The 19,332-nt window shown below is 48.2% G+C and overlaps 1 protein-coding gene across 2 annotated transcripts in view; it reads right to left on the bottom strand.

The window, feature by feature from the left end:
• Positions 1 to 7,731: 7,731 nt before the first annotated feature.
• LOC146059408 (nectin-1-like) overlaps positions 7,732 to 19,332 on the bottom strand; it is a 64,548-nt gene continuing 52,947 nt past the window's right edge. The window contains exons 6-7 of one of the 2 annotated variants that reach the window (XM_083171610.1): positions 15,193 to 15,304; positions 7,732 to 9,471 (exon numbers count right to left, since the gene is read on the bottom strand). In XM_083171610.1, coding sequence (XP_083027736.1) covers positions 9,411 to 9,471; positions 15,193 to 15,304 — 173 coding nt within the window. In that variant the 3' untranslated portion in view covers positions 7,732 to 9,410. Of the gene's footprint in view, positions 9,475 to 15,192; positions 15,305 to 19,332 lie in introns of both variants that reach the window. The other variant, XM_083171609.1, reaches the window with a different exon arrangement.

Raw genomic sequence — 19,332 nt, 5'->3', positions numbered from 1 at the left:
GCTTCCTGTAATGCAAGGATCAGGTGCGGGTGCTTCCTGTAACGCAAGGTTCATTGTGCGAGTGCCTCCTGTAATGCAAGGTTCAGGTGCAGCTGCTTCCTGTAATGCAAGGTTCAGGTGCAGCTGCTTCCTGTAATGCAAGGTTCAGGTGCAGCTACTTCCTGTAATGCAAGGTTCAGGTGCGGGTGCTTCCTGTAACGCAGGGTTCAGGTGCGGGTGCTTCCTGTAATGCAAGGATCAGGTGCAGGTGCTTCCTGTAATGCAAGGTTCAGGTGCGGGTGCTTCCTGTAATGCAAGGTTCAGGTGCAGGTGCCTCCTGTAATCCAAGGATCAGGTGCAGCTGCTTCCTGTAATGCAAGGTTCAGGTGCGGGTACTTCCTGTAATGCAAGGTTTAGGTGCGGGTGCTTCCTGTATCGCAGGGTTCAGGTGCGGGTGCTTCCTGTAATGCAAGGTTCAGGTGCGGGTGCTTCCTGTGATGCAAGGATCAGGTGTAGGTGCCTCCTGTAATGCCAGGATCAGGTGCGGGTGCTTCCTGTAATGCAAGGTTCAGGTGCGGGTGCTTCCTGTAATGCAAGGTTCAGGTGCGGGTGCTTCCTGTAATGCAAGGTTCAGGTGTGGGTGCTTCCTGTAATGCCAGGATCAGGTGCGGGTGCTTCCTGTAATGCCAGGTTCAGGTGCGGGTACTTCCTGTAATTCCAGGTTCAGGTGCGGGTACTTCCTGTAATGCCAGATTCAGGTGCCGGTGCTTCCTGTAATGCCAGATTCAGGTGCCGGTGCTTCCTGTAATGCCAGGTTAAGGTGTGGGTGCTTCCTGTAATGCCAGGTTAAGGTGTGGGTGCTTCCTGTAATGCCAGGTTCAGGTGAAGGTGCTCCTGTAATGCCAGGTTCAGGTGTGGGTATTTCTTGTAATGCCAGGTTCAGGTGCGGGTGCTTCCTGTAACGCAAGGTTCCGGTGCAGGTTCTTCGGGTTATGCAAGGTTCAGGTGCGGGTGCTTCCTGTAATTCCAGGATCAGGTGCGGGTGCTTCCTGTAATGCCAGGTTCAGGTGCGGGTACTTCCTGTAATGCCAGGTTCAGGTGCGGGTACTTCCTGTAATGCCAGGTTCAGGTGCCGGTGCTTCCTGTAATGCCAGATTCAGGTGCGGGTTCTTCCTGTAATGCCAGGCTAAGGTGTGGGTGCTTCCTGTAATGCCAGGTTAAGGTGTGGGTTCTTCCTGTAATGCCAGGTTCAGGTGAAGGTGCTCCTGTAATGCCAGGTTCAGGTGCGGGTATTTCTTGTAATGCCAGGTTCAGGTGCGGGTATTTCTTGTAATGCCAGGTTCAGGTGCTTCCTGTAATGCAAAGTTCAGATGTGGGTGCTTCCTGTAACGCAAGGTTCCGGTGCAGGTTCTTCGGGTTATGCAAGGTTCAGGTGCGAGTGCTTCCTGTAACGCAAGGTTCCGGTGCAGGTTCTTCGGGTTATGCAAGGTTCAGGTGCGGGTGCTTCCGCTTATGAAAGGTTCAGGTGCAGATGCTTCCTGTAATGCAAAGTTCAGGTGCAGGTGCTTCCTATAATGCAAGTGAGCGGTGATGTATTGACTTTATACATCATAATTAATCCCACTAAAGGAATAGCCACTGTGTCCTTTTTCCTGGATCAAACTCCCCTAACCGAGAAACTAAAGGTTTTTATCTTGGAGAATATTACTTTTATCTTGGAAAATAATTTCTTTTATTTTAATGGGAATTTTGGTACTGTTTACCTAGCACGGCGCCCATCGCGGTCATCAAATGCACTAAAAAACGGGTGCGACGCGATGCCCGCGATTTCCCATAGGGAACAATGTTAAAAGTGTGATTGGACGCGATTTTACTGTTCAATGCCCGCGCTTTTTCCATAGGAAACAATGTTAAATGGGCCACAGAGCCCAAATAGTCCCCCTGAAGTCTGAAATGGCCCCCACAATTGTTAACGCCACCCCACGATCAACGTGAACCCGAAGCGTGGCGAGCGCAGCGAGCCTGCGAGGGGCGGCGGTACGCGTCCTCCGACCTTTTCATACCCCCACTATCCACGTCGGCGTGGAGTAGAGAATAGAATAGTGTGGCGAGCGCAGCGAGCCACCGAGCCAGAAGCGTGGCGAGCGCAGCGAGCCCCGCGAGGGGACGCGGATACCTTCACAGGTAAACGCGTCCCTTCGCGGGCTTCACAGGTATCCGCGTGCGCTCGCCACGCTTCGGGCTCGCCACACTATTCTATTCTCAACTCCACGCCGACGTGGATAGTGGGGGTATGAAAAGGTCGGAGGACGCGTACCGCCGGCGCTCGCCACGCTTCGGGTTCACGTTGATCGTGGGGTGGCGTTAACAATTGTGGGGGCCATTTAAGACTTCAGGGGGACTATTAGGGCTCTGTGGCCGATTTAACATTGTTTCCTATGGAAAAATCGCGGGCATTAAAGCATTGAACACTAAAATCGCGTCCAATCACACTTTTAACATTGATCCCTATGGGAAATCGCGGGCATCGCGTTGCACCCGTTTTTTTAGTGCATGTGATGGCCGTGATGCCCGCGATTTTTTACCCCCGATGACCGCGATGGACATCGTGGGTGCCGTTCTGGTAAAGAGTACCAGAATTTTTACCTACAGATGGTCAGGACCTCAAAGGGGACCAGATTTGCCCCCAGCTACGCTAATTTGTATATGGCGTACTGGGAGGAGCTTGTCATCTGGTCAGGTCCAGAGCTGGGGGCAAGTCTGGTCTCCTGGCAATGGTATATCGATGATGTTTTTATGGTGTGGAAGGGTAATAAAATTACCCTTTTAGAGTTTTTTTTAAAGTTTGAATCAAAATGATTTTAAACTTAATCTGACTTTTGTGTGGAGTATTAAAAAAATAGTCTTCCTAGACCTCAATATTTATATAAAGGACAATTCTATCTGCACCTCTAACCATACACCCCTGCCAGGCCTGATGATATTGAAGCAACCTGGCCCCTACCCTCTGCGGGTTGGTGTCATTGCTGATCCTTTCTGAAGGGGAATTTGCCTTCTTTGCCCCTTTGGCCACGAAAAGTTGCCCTGGACATCCAAGTTCCCCTTCTATAGGCCCTACCCGGCCTATAGGTTCCGGCCTCTCTGTAGTCTTGTGGCTGATATCTGTTAAATTTGGGCGGTACATTATTTTTACTGGTTTTGTCTTGGGGCAGCCAAACTGATTTTCCGCCCGAAATCTTTGTGATCAAGTCATCCAATTGTTTTCCGAACAAATAGTCTCCCTGAAAGGGAAGGGATAGCAATTTATTTTTAGACTGGACGTCTGCTGCCCATGGCTTTAACCATAAAGCCCTCCTAATAGCTGCTGTAGTAGCCCCTGATCTGGCAGCTAGGCGCACAGAATCCATAGATGCCTCACAGAAATATTGGACTGCTAATTCTATATCCTGAATCATCTTGAGCAGCTCCGACCTATTTGTCCCATCCAAGACATCACCTTCAAGCTGCTGACACCAGCCTCTGAGGACCCTGGATGTCACCGCCATTGCCGCTGCAGGTTTCAAAGATGCCCCTGCCATCATATGCTGCCTTTTAAGGCCTAATTCAATTCTCCTTTCCATCGGATCCTTGAATATGTTGGCATCCTCTAATGGTAACGTGGTCTTTTTAGACAATCTGGAAATAGCCGCATCCACTCGAGTAGCTTCAACCCAAGATATCACCTGCTCCTTTTTTAAAGGGTACATTCTGCCAATTCTATCAGGTATTGCTATCCTTTTATCTGGATGTTTCCATTCATCAGAAATCACACCCTTGAGAGTTTGTGATAGTGGAAAAGATTTACTCTTCCTCTTTTTATCCTTAAAGAGCATTTCTTGCAAATTAAGGTCCTCTGCGGGATCTTCTATGTTAAGTGACTTATGGATAAGACTTAACAAGTTATCAATCATGTCAGGGTTAAAGTTGGATTCTGACTTGTCCTGTAACTGATTATCCTCATCAACATCTGGATCCTGCCCCAGATAATGAACAATGCCTGATTCATCAACCGAATCCTCGCTCAAAACAACATTTTTCCTCTTAGACCTCATTTTAGACAAGTCCTCTTTGGTGACAAAGGTATCAGACAGTGACTTCTTCAGCATCTCTTCCAAACTGGCCATCTGAACCATTGGTATCTGCTGCAGGGTCTTACATGCCTCACATAGGTTGCCCACATGCTTCTCTGGCAAAGACTTATCACATGCGCTGCATTAAGCAACATGAGCCCTTTTATATTCGGCTTTAACATCCTTCTCTTTGCTGGTTTCGGACCTAGCAACAAAAAACACTGTTCTTAGTGCTTATACCAAATATCCTAGTGGTGGAATAAAAATAAAAAGTGAGGATCACCACCTGACAAAAAATACAAGGCTTACTCTGACTTTTTTGTTGCTTGCTGATTTTCATCCTCCATAATTACAGGCGGAGCACACTAAAGGACATATGAAATATACACATTCAGCTTAAATCTTAAGGGACGCCTGACTGTCCAATAATCCTGGTTAAGCCTTTTTACCTGGCTGATTCTTGAGAACCGAGCTCAATCCGTGCCAATGAATTAATACTGAAGACACACCTATATTGACCTGGGGTGTGGTATGATTCAGTCATTATCCCGACTGCCTGGTCTCAGACAGCGTGGCCAGCGCAACAAAGCCCCTTGCTCACCACCTTTTCTATTCTCCCTCTATGGGGGTCGTGGACCCCCACGAGGGAAAATAGCCGACGGCCGTCGGGAACCCGGCCTTCGGTGTTTTAACAGTCGGGATCCCGACGTCGGGTTAATGACTGTCGGGATCCTGTCCGGCACCCATTGACCTGATGCCTGCTTGCTTTAACTCTCCATACTGCAGCCTTCATAACACATAATACAAAGCACCGTCAGACCACACATCTCACAAGAATACTCTTGGTGAGATAGTGGAATCACGCTAAGCCCGCTCACCACTCCCGATTCCTGCATCTACTCTGCTCCAGCGTCTGTTCGGCATCCTCTCAGCGCTTCCCCTCTGGCATCTTCCGCTTCTGCATGCTGATGAAAGGCCGCCTCGCTTCTTCCGCTGACGTCACTACGATGCGCCGCGCACCGCCTCTGACATCCGCCCGCTCTCTGACAGAGTAACGCAGGCCAGGACATGCCGCGGAAAACGCTATCCCGCACCACCTTCTGTGAGCATTCCTGTGGATGCCGCCGACCTAGCTGCCCCTAAAGGGGACCACATGCGGCACTTGGACCGTTGTCCTGAGGGCCGGCAACCCCCACCATCTGCAACCAAGCTACAGCCGGAGCAGAGGTTAACAGCCTCTTCACAGGGTAAGCCTATTCCTACTACCCAGAAAAGAAAAAAAGACACTGGATCCAGGAGGTGGGGCCTTCTTATAGGGGCTGGTGTCTTTTTTCTTTTCCAAAGTACTACCCAGAAGGGAGAAAACCCATAAGTAAGGGCTGCCATGGGGGAGGTAGAGGAAAATAAGATTGGATTGTCTTTACAAATGTAATATAAAATACTCAGACAAACACATAACACATTACATAATAAGTAATACTGTTCTAGTAGGAATAGAACCTACGACCTCAGTGCGGCGAATCAGCAATGCTAACAGTTACACAGGCCTTGCTGCGGTGTAATGCTAATATTAAGAAAAAAATAATAATTAAAAAAAAAATGTTTTTGATTTGTCACAAAAAGAATGAATCCCTATTATCATTAGACAATACCAATTCAATTAAAAAAGGAAAACACTAAATAACACATTTTTTTTATAACAATTTTTATATAGAAATTTGTGTTACTTATAAAACATAACTGGCATAACTGGCAAAACAGACAGAGGTAGGAGGGCCCTGCTCGTACACTTACACTCTATAGGGAAATAGGCATTGATACACATACAGGATAGGTGTAATCTATTGCATAATGGTCTAACCATAAATTCAGGAGTTTATTTGATAAGATGAGACTTCTGTTTCAGATGTGATGTTGCTATGGGCAACCAATCAGATTCTACCTTTTATCTTCTATCTAGACGGTGATAAATAAGAGATAAATGCTGATTGGTTGCTTATAGCAACATCCCACCTGAAATAGAATCCTATCTTAGATAATAAACCCTTGAGGCCTTGTGGTGCCATATAAATAAAACAATAATATTATTAATAATAATAATAATAATATGTATGGACTGTGTGAAATGTAATTGGACAAAAATGGTTTACAAAGGTTTTGCAGGTGGTTCTGGAATGTTATAAGCTGCCTGAAGGAGGCGCATTTTCAGGGACCGCTTGAAGGTTTTGAGCAGTGATTTTCAACTTTTTCCAAAATGTGGCACAATATCAGGAAAAAAACACACAAACATTGGCTCCCACGGTAATTAACGCAATGGTCCCCACAGTAATAGAAACACATTGGTCCCAGCAGTAATAGAAACACAGTGGTCCCCACATTAATTAAACATACACAATGGTCCCCACAGTAATAGAAACACATTGGTCCCCGCACTAGCACAATCACACAGGCCCCGGGCAGTAACACAATCACACTGTTACCAGGCCAGGCGGTGTGTTTGAAGTGGAGACCACTGTGTGACAGTGCTGCAGGGGAGACCGTGTCTGATTCTCTGAGCCATATCTCTGTTATAGCCAGCAGGTGCAGGTTGTTAGAGATGGAGAGGTCATGGTTGGATGTTAATTTGTTACAAATAGCATGAATTCCATAAGGTACATTTTAATGACTTGAAGGGTGATGGGAGACGTGTGATGTTTATGAAGTTAGCAGGGTTTCTATGTAGCTGCGAATCAGGTGAATGTGAATAGGGCAAGAGGTTGGGACCTGGATTTGGTGAAAGTAGCGAATAGCTAATTATATGTAAATTCTTGCAATAAAACAATCACTACAAAAGGAAAAAAGTTAATGAAAATTTAAATAATAAATATTACACACACATATACACTCTCATTAGAGCGGCTCCTGGTGATAGAATCAGCAGGCGCAGTCCTCCGACAGCCGCCGTCTTCCGTCAGAATGGGGTGCGCGCGCACGAGAGGCTTGCGCGCTCTGTTCTGTTGGAGGCTATATCAGCCCTCCGCCCCTCTCCCCGCTCCTTGCAGCGGAGATGGGCGGGGAAGCCTTCAGTCCCCACTCCCTCTGGCGATCGGGCTCCTTGCTGACTAATTGTAAACCCAATTTAGGGTAACAGTGGTGTGGGGTGTGGTGCCCCTGGACTGGTTGGGCTCGGTGGCTTTAGTGCGGCATGCCCTTACATTCTATTAACACTTTTCCCTCACTAACACTATCTATCTCTCTTATTTTAATTACTTTTTATTTATCTCTCTCTTTATGTATAGCTTCAGCTTCCTATCACTAATTATTAACACTTAGTATCTCACTGGCATGCCGCACTGGGCCTCCTAGCTTATGATAGTTTTTGGGGTGCCACACCCTGCACCTAGATATAGCGCTAGGGACTCCCAATATACAGAGAAGCCTTGACGCGGCTTGGGGGCATATCATACACCTGCGCAGGTATATGTAACCAATATCTCTGAATTCTATTATCATGTAGTGTTCAAGATTGGTTGCTAAAACTATTCAGTGTGCCGGGGGAACCAATGTCTTGTTACTTACTAAGTATTAACCCCTCCCTCATGCACCTGAAAATTTTTACTGAACTAATTTGAGCATCTACCACTATCTGTATGCTGACATCGGCTCAATCTGTATATATTTATTTACAAGGCACTTTATATACAAGTACAGTATATGGAACATGTAACACAAGCAGTCCTGCCGCAGAATGCAATAAATACAACAACACAGATTAATCCCTGTGACACTACATGAGCTTCTAGTACAGCTTGGTGTATCCTATATTACGTAGTGTAATCTTTGGCTTTATTATGTTGCCAATGACAACGTGCTACAATAACGCAGCTATAAGATGTTTTATACAATACTAGCCTAAATAGCCACACAAGTCCCCTGGCATCAAACCACAAGCTTATACTACTAATGTGTAACACTATACACTGGCTGAGAGGACTCTGCCGCTGGGGAGGGTTTATGCTGAGGCCCAGTTACCCGAAGTTCTCACCTCCGATAAATCATCGCAACTGGACACACTGCGGTTATTGCCCCCAGCCCCACCATGGGCCTGATTCAGACCAGTTAATTTTTGCAGACGGACAAAACCATGCTGCACTGCAGGCGGGGCAGATGTAACATATACAGAGAGAGAGTTAGCCGTGCTGAGACTACGCGGACTCCCTACTGCTTAGTGTGCTCAGCCACTTTGCTTCTAGCCATTGCTGAGCGCATACAGCCATGCAACCTCTGTTGTCAAACATTAGCAGGTGAGCGGCTTATAAAGCTGAGAGACTCTAAGCGTGGCAGTGTCATAGCGGTTCCCCGAGGTTTGGGGACATGGCTGCGGTACTTGGTCCGGATTAGTCGCCACTTGGCATTACGACTGGCGATGAGAGGCTAGGGCATGGGATGAGATAAGAAGAAACCGCTGCCCACAACTGAATGAGATTTGATGCGTCTGGTTCTTAGCAGGAGACACAACGAAGCTGGTTTACATATAAAAGAAACACAGAGCAGTAAAAAACCCACAAAGATACAAGTTACTAAAAAAAAAAAATAATAAATAATGAATATTACAGACGTAGTTGAGCTCCTCATGGCTACAGTGCAGCCACTGGTGCGCATTTAACATACACTTTCATATCTACATAATAACTGCCCAAGGCTGTCCCGTCTCATTCATGTGGGTGCGCGTTCCATTTGAGGCCTGTTCTCAGGAGAGGGATCTTATGATCCCTCTCCAGCCTGCTCCTGTTCCTGACACCGTGCCATATTATCCCAGCGGGGGCTTTAACATATGAGAAATACTTGTCAAATAAGCTGAGAACATCGGTTACTCAGCCTGACTTATACAGGTAACATCGGGACAACGCAAATACATTTACCTGGGCGACCTTCCCCACGTTATCTGCTTCACTGACTGGCTAACTCGTGCTGCCGCTTCTAACCTTAACCCTTTGAGTGCCAACTTTGCTGTGAGCTACCCTCAAAACATCCCTTTGTGTTGAGCGCAACGGTTTCTTTTTGTTTCATTCCGAGGCCGAGCAGCCCCAGGCCGCCAAGCGCAACGCCAAGCGGTGACTGATCTGGACTGAAGTGTACGTCTGTCCCACCAATGGTGAGCACACTAATGCCCTCGTATCTGAATGGGTGTAAATCCCACAGCCGTGTACCCAAATCTGGGGGGAAGCCTGTCCAGCGAAGGGGCGCATACAAGTTAGAGATCTCCGGGTGTCGGAATGAGGTGTAGGACAAGCAGACGTGGGGGCGATATTCTGTCCGGTTCTTTAGTACATAACCAGATGTTCATTCTAATTCGGCGGCTTCCCCGGGACTCGCTGGATCCGCTTTCATCCCTGTGTTTTGTCTGCTGGAGAAACAAATAAATAAAATAAATATTTTATATTAAATCTATTAAAGTAATACATTTAGCAGATAACAAACATTTTCAGAAATTAAGAGGGAAGGTAAAATAAAGGGGCCGATTCAGACCCATTTGTAACAGATGTTCAATGTTCGGGGTTTGCGTGTGCGCGATTATGTGCATGTGAAAACCCAGTTCGCTCCAGTAAGGGGGGGGGGGCAGGGATATGCCCAGTTTTTCAAAACACTGGGCGTACCCCTGCTCGGGGGAAGGAGGGATGGGGGCTGATGTCACATGATGTCAGCGCCCACCCCAAATTTGGCGGAGGGGAGAAAATTCACTCGATGGCGAAAGACCATCGTCTGCATACGAGCGGATGGGTATGAGAATGCACGCTCGCATGCTAGGGAACGGGAAACGCTCGCATGCTAGGGAACGGGAAACGCTCGCATGCTAGGGAACGGGAAACGCCCGCATGCTAGGGAACGGGAAACGCTCGCATGCTAGGGAACGGGAAACACTCGTATGCTAGGGAACGGGAAACGCTCGGATGCTAGGAAACGGGAAACGCTCGCATGCTAGGAAACGGGAAACGCTCGCATGCTAGGGAACGGGAAACGCTTGTATGCTAGGGAACGGGAAACGCTCGGATGCTAGGGAACGGGAAACGCTCGGATGCTAGGGAATGGGAAACGTTTGCATGCTAGGGAAAGGGAAACTCTCGCATGCTGGGGAACGGGAAACGCTCACATGCTGGGGAACGGGAAACGCTCGCATGCTGGGGAACGGGAAACGCTCGCATGTTGGGGAACGGGAAACGCTCGGATGCTAGGGAATGGGAAACGTTTGCATGCTAGGGAACGGGAAACGCTCGGATGCTAGGGAATGGGAAACGTTTGCATGCTAGGGAACGGTAAACGCTCAGATGCTAGGGAATGGGAAACGTTTGCATGCTAGGGAACGGGAAACGCTCGGATGCTAGGGAATGGGAAACGTTTGCATGCTAGGGAATGGGAAACGCCCGCATGCTAGGGAACGGGAAACGCTCGCATGCTGGGGAACGGGAAACGCTCGCATGCTAGGGAATGGGAAACGCCCACATGCTAGGGAATGGGAAACGCTCGCATGCTAGGGAATGGGAAACGCCCGCATGCTAGGGAACTGGAAACGCTTGCATGCTAGGGAAGGGAAACGCTCGCATGCTGGGGAACGGGAAACGCTTGCATGCTGGGGAACGGGAAACGCTTGCATGCTGGGGAACGGGAAACGCTCGCATGCTGGGGAACGGGAAACACCCGCATGCTAGGGAACGGGAAACGCCCGCATGCTAGGGAACGGGAAACGCTTGCATGCTGGGGAACGGGAAACGCCCGCATGCTAGGGAACGGGAAACGCTCGCATGCTGGGGAACGGGAAACGCCCGCATGCTAGGGAACGGGAAACGGTCGCATGCTAGGGAACGGGAAACGCTCGCATGCTAGGGAACGGGAAACGCCCGCATGCTAGGGAACGGGAAACGCTCGCATGCTGGGGAACGGGAAACGCCCGCATGCTAGGGAACGGGAAACGCTCGCATGCTGGGGAACGGGAAACGCTCGCATGCTGGGGAACGGGAAACGCCCGCATGCTAGGGAACGGGAAACGCTCGCATGCTGGGGAACGGGAAACGCCCGCATGCTGGGGAACGGGAAACGCCCGCATGCTAGGGAACGGGAAACGCTCGCATGCTGGGGAACGGGAAACGCCCGCATGCTAGGGAACGGGAAACGCTCGCATGCTGGGGAACGGGAAATGCTCGCATAATAGGGAATGGGAAACGCTCGCATAATAGGGAACGGGAAACGCTCGCATAATAGGGAACAGGAAACGCCCGCATGCTGGGGACTGGGAAACGTTCGCATGCTAGGGAACGGGAAACGCTTGCATAATAGGGAATGGGAAACGCTCGCATAATAGGGAACGGGAAACGCTCGCATAATAGGGAACGGGAAACGCCCGCATGCTGGGGACTGGGAAACGTTCGCATGCTAGGGAACGGGAAACGCTTGCATAATAGGGAACGGATGCAGTCAGCGGGAAGGCGTTTACCTGTTCGCTAGGCTGTGAGTATATGCAGCCTAGCGCACAGGTATGAATCAGGCCCAAATTTTCCATTCCATGACGTGTTTGTGGCTGGTAGAGAAATGAATGTTTGGCGGATGAGTTTTTTTTTACAAGTATCTAGTTTTTATTCTAGGACCCTGCACCTTTCCGAATCCGTGCAGTTCCTATTTTCCGCCTCAAGTGCCGCTCTCTGCCACACTGCGCCTAGCACAGCTTGGTCTGTATCTCTCTGCTGAAATACATACCACACCGTGCTAGAAGCTCCACAGCAGAGAGCGACGCCTCAGGCAGGAAAGAGGAACTGCACAAGGTTTTGAACAGTGCAGGGTAATAAAATGAACACTAATATCCCAAACAAAAAGTGACGTATCCCCTACATCCGACAGGCGATTATTTATCATTTTACAATCTCGGGCTGAATTCTAGGAAGCATTGTTGGGATAACTGCACTCACAACTATTAACAAGTCGTATTAAACTCATCAATAATGGAATAGGCTTGGATTTTAAACTTGAGTACAACACATCTTGCGAAGTCGGCGAGTCTGTCGGTAACCACTGAATCATATTGTATCTGCACAGCATTTACAGGACGAGAGTCTTACTGCTTCCAGGAAACCACACATAGATCATTGATTATTCTACAGCTGACGCAACCATATCATTGGAAAAAGCTACTACACGATTCCCACGCTGATGGCACGTGGTGCGTCAGAAACCGCCTTCCCTTCCCCAAACGCAACTACTGTGCAATCAGATAATACAAGCCCACACAGTGCCCGGGGTCTTAGCCTCAATGACTTTCACTAAATCACAGGAAATGAAACGTTACAATAAATATAAACAGTAAAAATAACACAGTTATTTCCGTGTGTGCAATAATTGCTGGAAATGAATGAATATAATCATTGGCGTAATTGGTTGCTTCAACTTGGAGTTATGTACCTGCAGCTTGCAATGCATCACCATTGTGCTCTGGAAAATGTACCAGTTGATGAATTGTACCTGTGCATCTGCTGGGTGTTTGGAAACTGTGACAGACCTGCTGGGTGGTCTGAAAACTGACAGTTATTTGCAACCCAGCGCTAAGCATGTATTTTTCAATTCGTAATCCAAAACTATACAGGTAGGTTAATTGGCTTCTGACAAAATTAACCCTAGAATGTCTGTGTGCGTGTACATGTGGTAGGGAATATAGATTGTAAGCTCCACTGGGGCAGGGACTGATGTGAATGTTCAAATATTCCCTGTACAGCGCTGCGGAATATGGGGGTTATTCTGGTTGATTTGCAAGCCTTGCGAGTCCACCAAACCCCATCCGTGGGAACGCCGTGCTGCCAGCCTACCCCCCCCCCCCGCCCCCATTCCCAGCCTGTGGGTGAAAATCCACAACATTCGATGGTCGCCCAGCATTGAATGATGTGGAATTTGCACACATATCTCAGTGACTCTCGGATTTGTGTGGACACTCGGGAGGAAGTGGGAGGTAACTGTTTAGGTATTCGCCATATTTATTTTTTCCTATAAACATTTTTATTTAAAAAAAACAGAAAAAACAATAGAAGAAAAACATCAGATGTAGAACAAATATTCTGTGTTAGAAACAAAGATCTGTTCTTCCCTTCTGTGCAGCGTATTCCCTAATGAACATTTCTTCTGTCTCGGATTTAAAATCACTTTTCCATTTCCCATTCAAATGCCAAAAACCAAGGGAACTGCTGTGAGTTCCGCCAACCCGTGCGCATGTTATTGGCGTGCGCTGTGGTGCTGAACTGACAACAGTAGAATAGAATCCGGTACTTGTGTAATATCTGGGCGCCCGATTTTTTTCATAGGGTCGGGAAAATCGCGTTGGCCGCTAAGCGATCAACGCGATTTTTCCATAGGAATCAATGTTAAATGTTCCCAAATGGTCCCTGAGACCCGATTTCCCATTAGGGGCAATGTTAAATGCCCCCCCAGGCCCCCCCATTTTGGTGTATGACCCCTGATTGTTAATGCCACCCCACCATCAATGCCAACCTGAAGCGAGCCCGTGAGGGGCGGCGATACCCGTCCTCCGACTTTTTTCATATCCCCACTATCCACGTCGGTGTGGAGTTGATTTTATAAAGTGTGGCGAGCCACCGAGCCCGAAGCGTGGAGAGCCCCGCGAGGGGACGCCGAAAAGGAGCCCGAAGCGTGGCGAGCGCAGATTACTTAACATGTTGCTGCGCTCGCCACACTTTATAAAATCAACTCCATGCCGATGTGGATAGTGGGGGTATGAAAAAAGTCGGAGGACGCGCACCGCCCAGGGAACAATGTTAAATGGCCCAATTGACCCGATTTCACATAGGGAACAATGTTAAATGGCCCACAGACCCCAAATAGCCACCCTGAAGTGTGAAATGGCCCCCCCAATTGTTAACGCCACCCCACGATCAACGTCAACCCGAAGCGTGGCGAGCGCAGCGGTACGCGTCCTCCGACCTTTTCATACCCCCACTATCCACGTCGGCGTGGAGTTGAGAATAGAAAGTGTGGCGAGAGCAGCGAGCCACCGAGCCCGAAGCGTGGCGAGCGGACGCGGAATACGAGCCCGAAGCGTGGCCGCGCTTCGGGTTGGCGTTCATCGTGGGGTGGCGTTAACAATTGGGGGGGCCATTTCACACTTCAGGGTGGCTATTTGGGGTCTGTGGGCCATTTAACATTGTTCCCTATGTGAAATCGCGGTAATCGCATCGGTCGCATCGCATGCGATTTTTTGGCCGCATGCGATGCGACCGACGCAATTTTTTTCCTTGCGATGCCTAAGATCAAAATCGTGGGCGCCGTTCTAGGAAACAAGTACCGAATTTTGAACTGTGCTGCAGCCCCTCCTCTGGAGTCGCCGCTGGTACACTGGGGCAGATGTATTAAGCCTGGTGAAGAGATAAATTGGAGATAAAGTGGGGGGTGATAACGCACAAGCCAATCAGCTATGTTTGAAAAATGACAGTTAGGAGTTGATTGGCTTGTGCGTTATCACCTTCTGCTTTACTATGTCCAGAGGACAGTAATGTCACCAGGCGTGATCTGTTGGCTTCTTTGAAATTCCGGATCTTCTTCACCCTTTTGCCCCATGTTTACTTCGTATGATTGACTGAGTGACACAAAAACACGGGATACTTCAGTGATTGTGAGTTTTGGATAAAGGCCCTAATTCAGATCTGATCGCAGTACAAAATTGTTCTCAAAATGGGCAAAACCATGTGCACTGCAGGTGGGGCAGATGTAACATGTATAGAGAGAATTAGATTAATGTGAGTTATTTTGTTTCTGTGCAGGGTAAATACTGGCTGCTTTATTTTTACTCTGCAATTTAGATTTCAGTTTCAACACACCCTACCCAAATTTTACTCTCTCTGCACATGTTACATCTGCCCCACCTGCAGTGCACATGGTTTTGCTAATTTTGAGAACAAACTTGTACTGCGATCAGATCTGAATAAGGGCCAAAGTGTAATCCCCTTAACAGCCACAATAACGTCCCACTAGCTCATAAATCATATACTCATATCGTTATATATCACACTCATTTATAAATGGGTTCCAACTTAACTGCATGCAATCTACAACACTATTGTACAGCCCACCCTACCTGGTGTGTGCTCGTCTCCGACGATCAAAGACAACCCACACAACACAAAACAGCACGACTCCAAGTATGTAACAAAAAGGGAAAATAAGAACCTCATGGCAACGACGGGACTCTACAAGAGAAGAAGAGACAGAAAGATTATTAGGTGATTGACAGGCTGACGGCTGATTGACAGGCTGACGGCTGATTGACAGGCTGATGGAGAAATATCTTCTTACAAGGTCACTAAGCATTGGTGCGTATTGTCGATCAGATTAAAAATAAAACATCTGTATAAAGGGGAACAATATTTTTTAAGAGATGAGTAGAATCAAATCCTGACTGGCACAGTATGTCCAGATCACAATTACCACACAGTGCCACGTCACGTGGCACAGCAACAGGCACCCACACTTTCCACAGCTTCGGGGTGGTGGAAACGCAATGCAGGATTATATGTACTTCTTATTATAACCCTTTATCCTCCCACCAAGACTAGTTTTGATGGGAAGACACTAAAACAATAAAAGCATTGAGGATCCCAGATCAGTGAACCACATTGCTTTAACAAATGGATCTCTATGGACAAAGCAGTAGCACGTCATTTTGGTATCCAGAATGCCCAAGCGCCATCATACCTGGCATATTACACTCGCTCGTGTCCGCCTACTATCGGCTAAATCCAAAGGCCTCTTCTCTATCCTCATCCAGCTTGATCTGACACTGTTGACCACCCTCTCCTGCTCAACACCCTCCGCTCCTTTGGCATCACTGGCACGGTCTTCTGCTGGTTCACCTCATTCCTCTCCGATCGCTCCTTCTCCGTCTCCACTCCGAGCTCCTCCTCTCCTACTACCCCCACAGCCAGTCGGTGTTCCCCAAGGGTCAGTCCTTGGCCCTCTCCTCTTCTCCCTCTACACCACCTCTCTGGGCACCCTCATCAGCTCCTGTAGCTTCCATTACCACCTTTACACTGATGATAATCTATCTCTCCTCCCCCGACCTATCCCTATCACTCCTGTCCAAGGTCTCCGAATGCCTCACGGCCATCTCAGCCTGGATGGCCCAACGCTTCCTGAAACTAAACATGGCTAAAACTGAACTTCTAATCTTCCATCCCCCGAACATCTCCTCTTCTCCAACTATCTCCATCAGCATTGGTGAAACAGAGATCACCTCCACCGACCAAACGCGCTGCCTCGGTGTCATCATTGACTCCTCCCTCTCTTTCACCCCCCACATTCGTGCTCTCTCACAGTCTTGCCGCTTTCACCTACACAACATCTCACGCATCAGACCATTCCTCTCCACTGACGCGACCAAAATTCTTATTCACTCTCTTGTCATCTCCCGCCTTGACTACTGCAACATCCTTCTCTCTGGGCTACCTCTCACCCGCCTTGCACCTCTCCAATCCATTCTTAACGCTGCTGCTAGGCTCATCTTCCTCTTCCGTCGCTCCACCTCCACCTCCCCCCGCTGTCTATCTCTTCACTGGCTCCCCATTCCTTTCCGGGTTCTGTTTAAACTCCCCACCACCACCTACAAGGCTCTCTCCTCCTCCACCGCTCCTTACCTCTCTTCACTGATCTCTATCCACACTCCCTCCTATCCTCTTAACTCCATCGCTGACCGCCGACTGACCTCTCACCTTATCACCTCCTCCCACTCCCGTGTCCAAGACTTCTCTCGCGCTGACCCCTGCACTGGAACCTCCCGCCACCCATCAGGCTTTCTGATTCCCTTACCTCCTTCAAGCGCTCCCTCAAAACCCTCTTTTTTCAACTAGCCTATCCCTCCTCCTCCTAACCTCTTTGATCCTCCTATCCTGCCTCCGTTCCCATCCGTTCCTACTTATCCTATTGTTTTTTGTTCGTCCACCCACCTCCTTTTAGTCTGTTAACTCTTATGAGTAGGGCCCTCCTTCCTCACGTACTCACCCTACCTCTTTACCTGACCAGCACTCCTGCACTGGTCTTCCCTTCCTCTACTTCATCTTCAGTCTCCTCGACAATTTCGACACCTACTTCTGAACTGATGCTGATTTTAGTTCTTCCAGCTATACCCTATTTATGCTGTATTTTATCAACGCACCCTGTACGTTACCTTGTAATTTGTTTTTTGTTTGCTATGTACGGCGCTGCAGACACTTTGTGGCGCCTTATAAATAAACGTACTACTACTACAGGCTTCAGGCAGACTGCTATTGGACAACATGGCCTATACAGTAGATCACAGGTCTTCAACCTGTGGCCCTCCAGATGTTGTGGAACTACATGTCCCAGCATGCCCTGACAGTTTTGGCATGCTCTTATAGGAAATAATGTGGCAATGCATGTTGGAACATGTAGTTACACAACATCTGGAGGGCCACAGGTTGAAGACCCATGCAGTAGATGGACATGGTCGGTAGGTGAGTATGATTTTTTTAGTAACGAAAATGTGCGATTTTTAGACGTGCGTTGTTTTTAGACATGAAAGTGTACAGTATTTAGTAAAAAACATAAAAAATTGTTTGGGGTCCCCCCTCTTGAGCCTACCAAGCCTTGGGCTCATTGAGCCTGACCTGGTTCAAATATATGGGGGACAAAATGTGTAGGGGTCCCTGGTATTTCTGAAACCGGCCTCAAACTCTTGGGCCGGTCCTGGTTTCAAAAATGCGGAGGACAAAAAAAACTGGGGGTTCCTCATATTTTGGAAGCAGCACCAGGCTCCAACAGCCCGCGGTGTCATGCCAAAGCCGGGGGACACTTTTTACGTAAGTTCCCCCGGCCGTACCATGCGCACCGTGGCTGGTCATCCCTGAACGGAATACTTGGGGGAGTGGGGACCCCCCCAATAAAGGGGTCTCCCCCAGGTTTCACCCATCCAGAGCTGTAGCCCGGGCCGTCCCCAGGCAGTGGATGCCGGGCTGATACAATTAAAGTAAATAAAAAAACATTGCTTTTAACAGGTGAACTACAAGTCCCAGGAGGCCTCCCCCGCATGCTGGGACTTGCCGAACCACAAGTCCCAGCATGCGGGGCATTAATGTGCCCCATTGGACTTGTAGTCCACCTGTAAAAAGAATGTTTAAAAAAAAACACAGCTACAGAGAAAAGTAAAAGTTTAATATACACACATTAAATGATACCACTAACTTAACTGAGCCATAACTGGCGGCCACATTTTTTGACACCTGGCTTCCTTATGTTCACACTCTATCAACAGGTTTTAAAATAGCTCTGCAGTTGTCTTCAGTCAACATCCTGGACAACAGTTTGGAGGTGCTTCTAGAGTTGATCCAGACCTCTATCTAGAAAAAAATACACTCTGGGTGAGATTTTATAGGATGAGAGATTTAGAAAGTGAGAGATTTGGGAAGAAATCTCCAGGGTTTTTTTTTAAAGCGGCAATCATTTACACTGCAAAACCAAACTGGTTTTGCAGTGTAAATGATTGCCGCTTTAAAAAAAAAAAAAAACCTGGAGATTTCTTCCTAAATCTCTCACTTTCTGAATCTCTCATCCTATTAAATCTCCCCCTCTATGTTATTTTATAATGTGATTTTATTGGTTGTATAGAACTATTCCAAATTTGATTTGTTGGAAACATATTTCTTGAGACAATGAATCTCGTCAGATGGTGAAAATGTAGATAATACAACAGCTTGTTACACCAGATTCCTCACTTATACCAGTTCTTCATTTAGGGCCTTATTCTGGTTCACTCTCAAAGCACATTTGAGGCCCAATTATGATCTTCTGCGAAGATCATGATGTCAGCCGCCCACCCCTGGAAAGCATTGGCAAGCCTGCATACCCATACCCATTCAAATGTATGTATGTATCCGGGGCACTGGCGTCCGTCAGCCGGCAGGTCCTTTCTGCGGATGCATCAGTGACTGGGGTCAGGGGAAGTTGTGGGGGCTTCTGGGAAATGTAGGATTCAAATCAGTGGCGGAACTACATTTTGGGCGCCCCCCCGCCGTTAAAGGGAGGGCGCCCAGCCACTCACCCGCCGCTCCCCCAGGTAGCCGTCAATGCAGGTGGGGGGGACAGACGCTGCGGGGGACACAGAGGCGGCAATTACTTGCCGCCGACTGACCTCTCACCTAATCACCTCCTCCCACTCCCGTGTCCAAGACTTCTCTCGCGCTGCCCCCCTGCACTGGAACAACCT

This window comes from Crinia signifera, chromosome 2 (genome assembly GCF_055691185.1).
Source record: "Crinia signifera chromosome 2, ASM5569118v1, whole genome shotgun sequence".
Taxonomy (NCBI): domain Eukaryota; kingdom Metazoa; phylum Chordata; class Amphibia; order Anura; family Myobatrachidae; genus Crinia; species Crinia signifera.
This window is presented reverse-complemented; position numbering and strand designations above follow the sequence as displayed.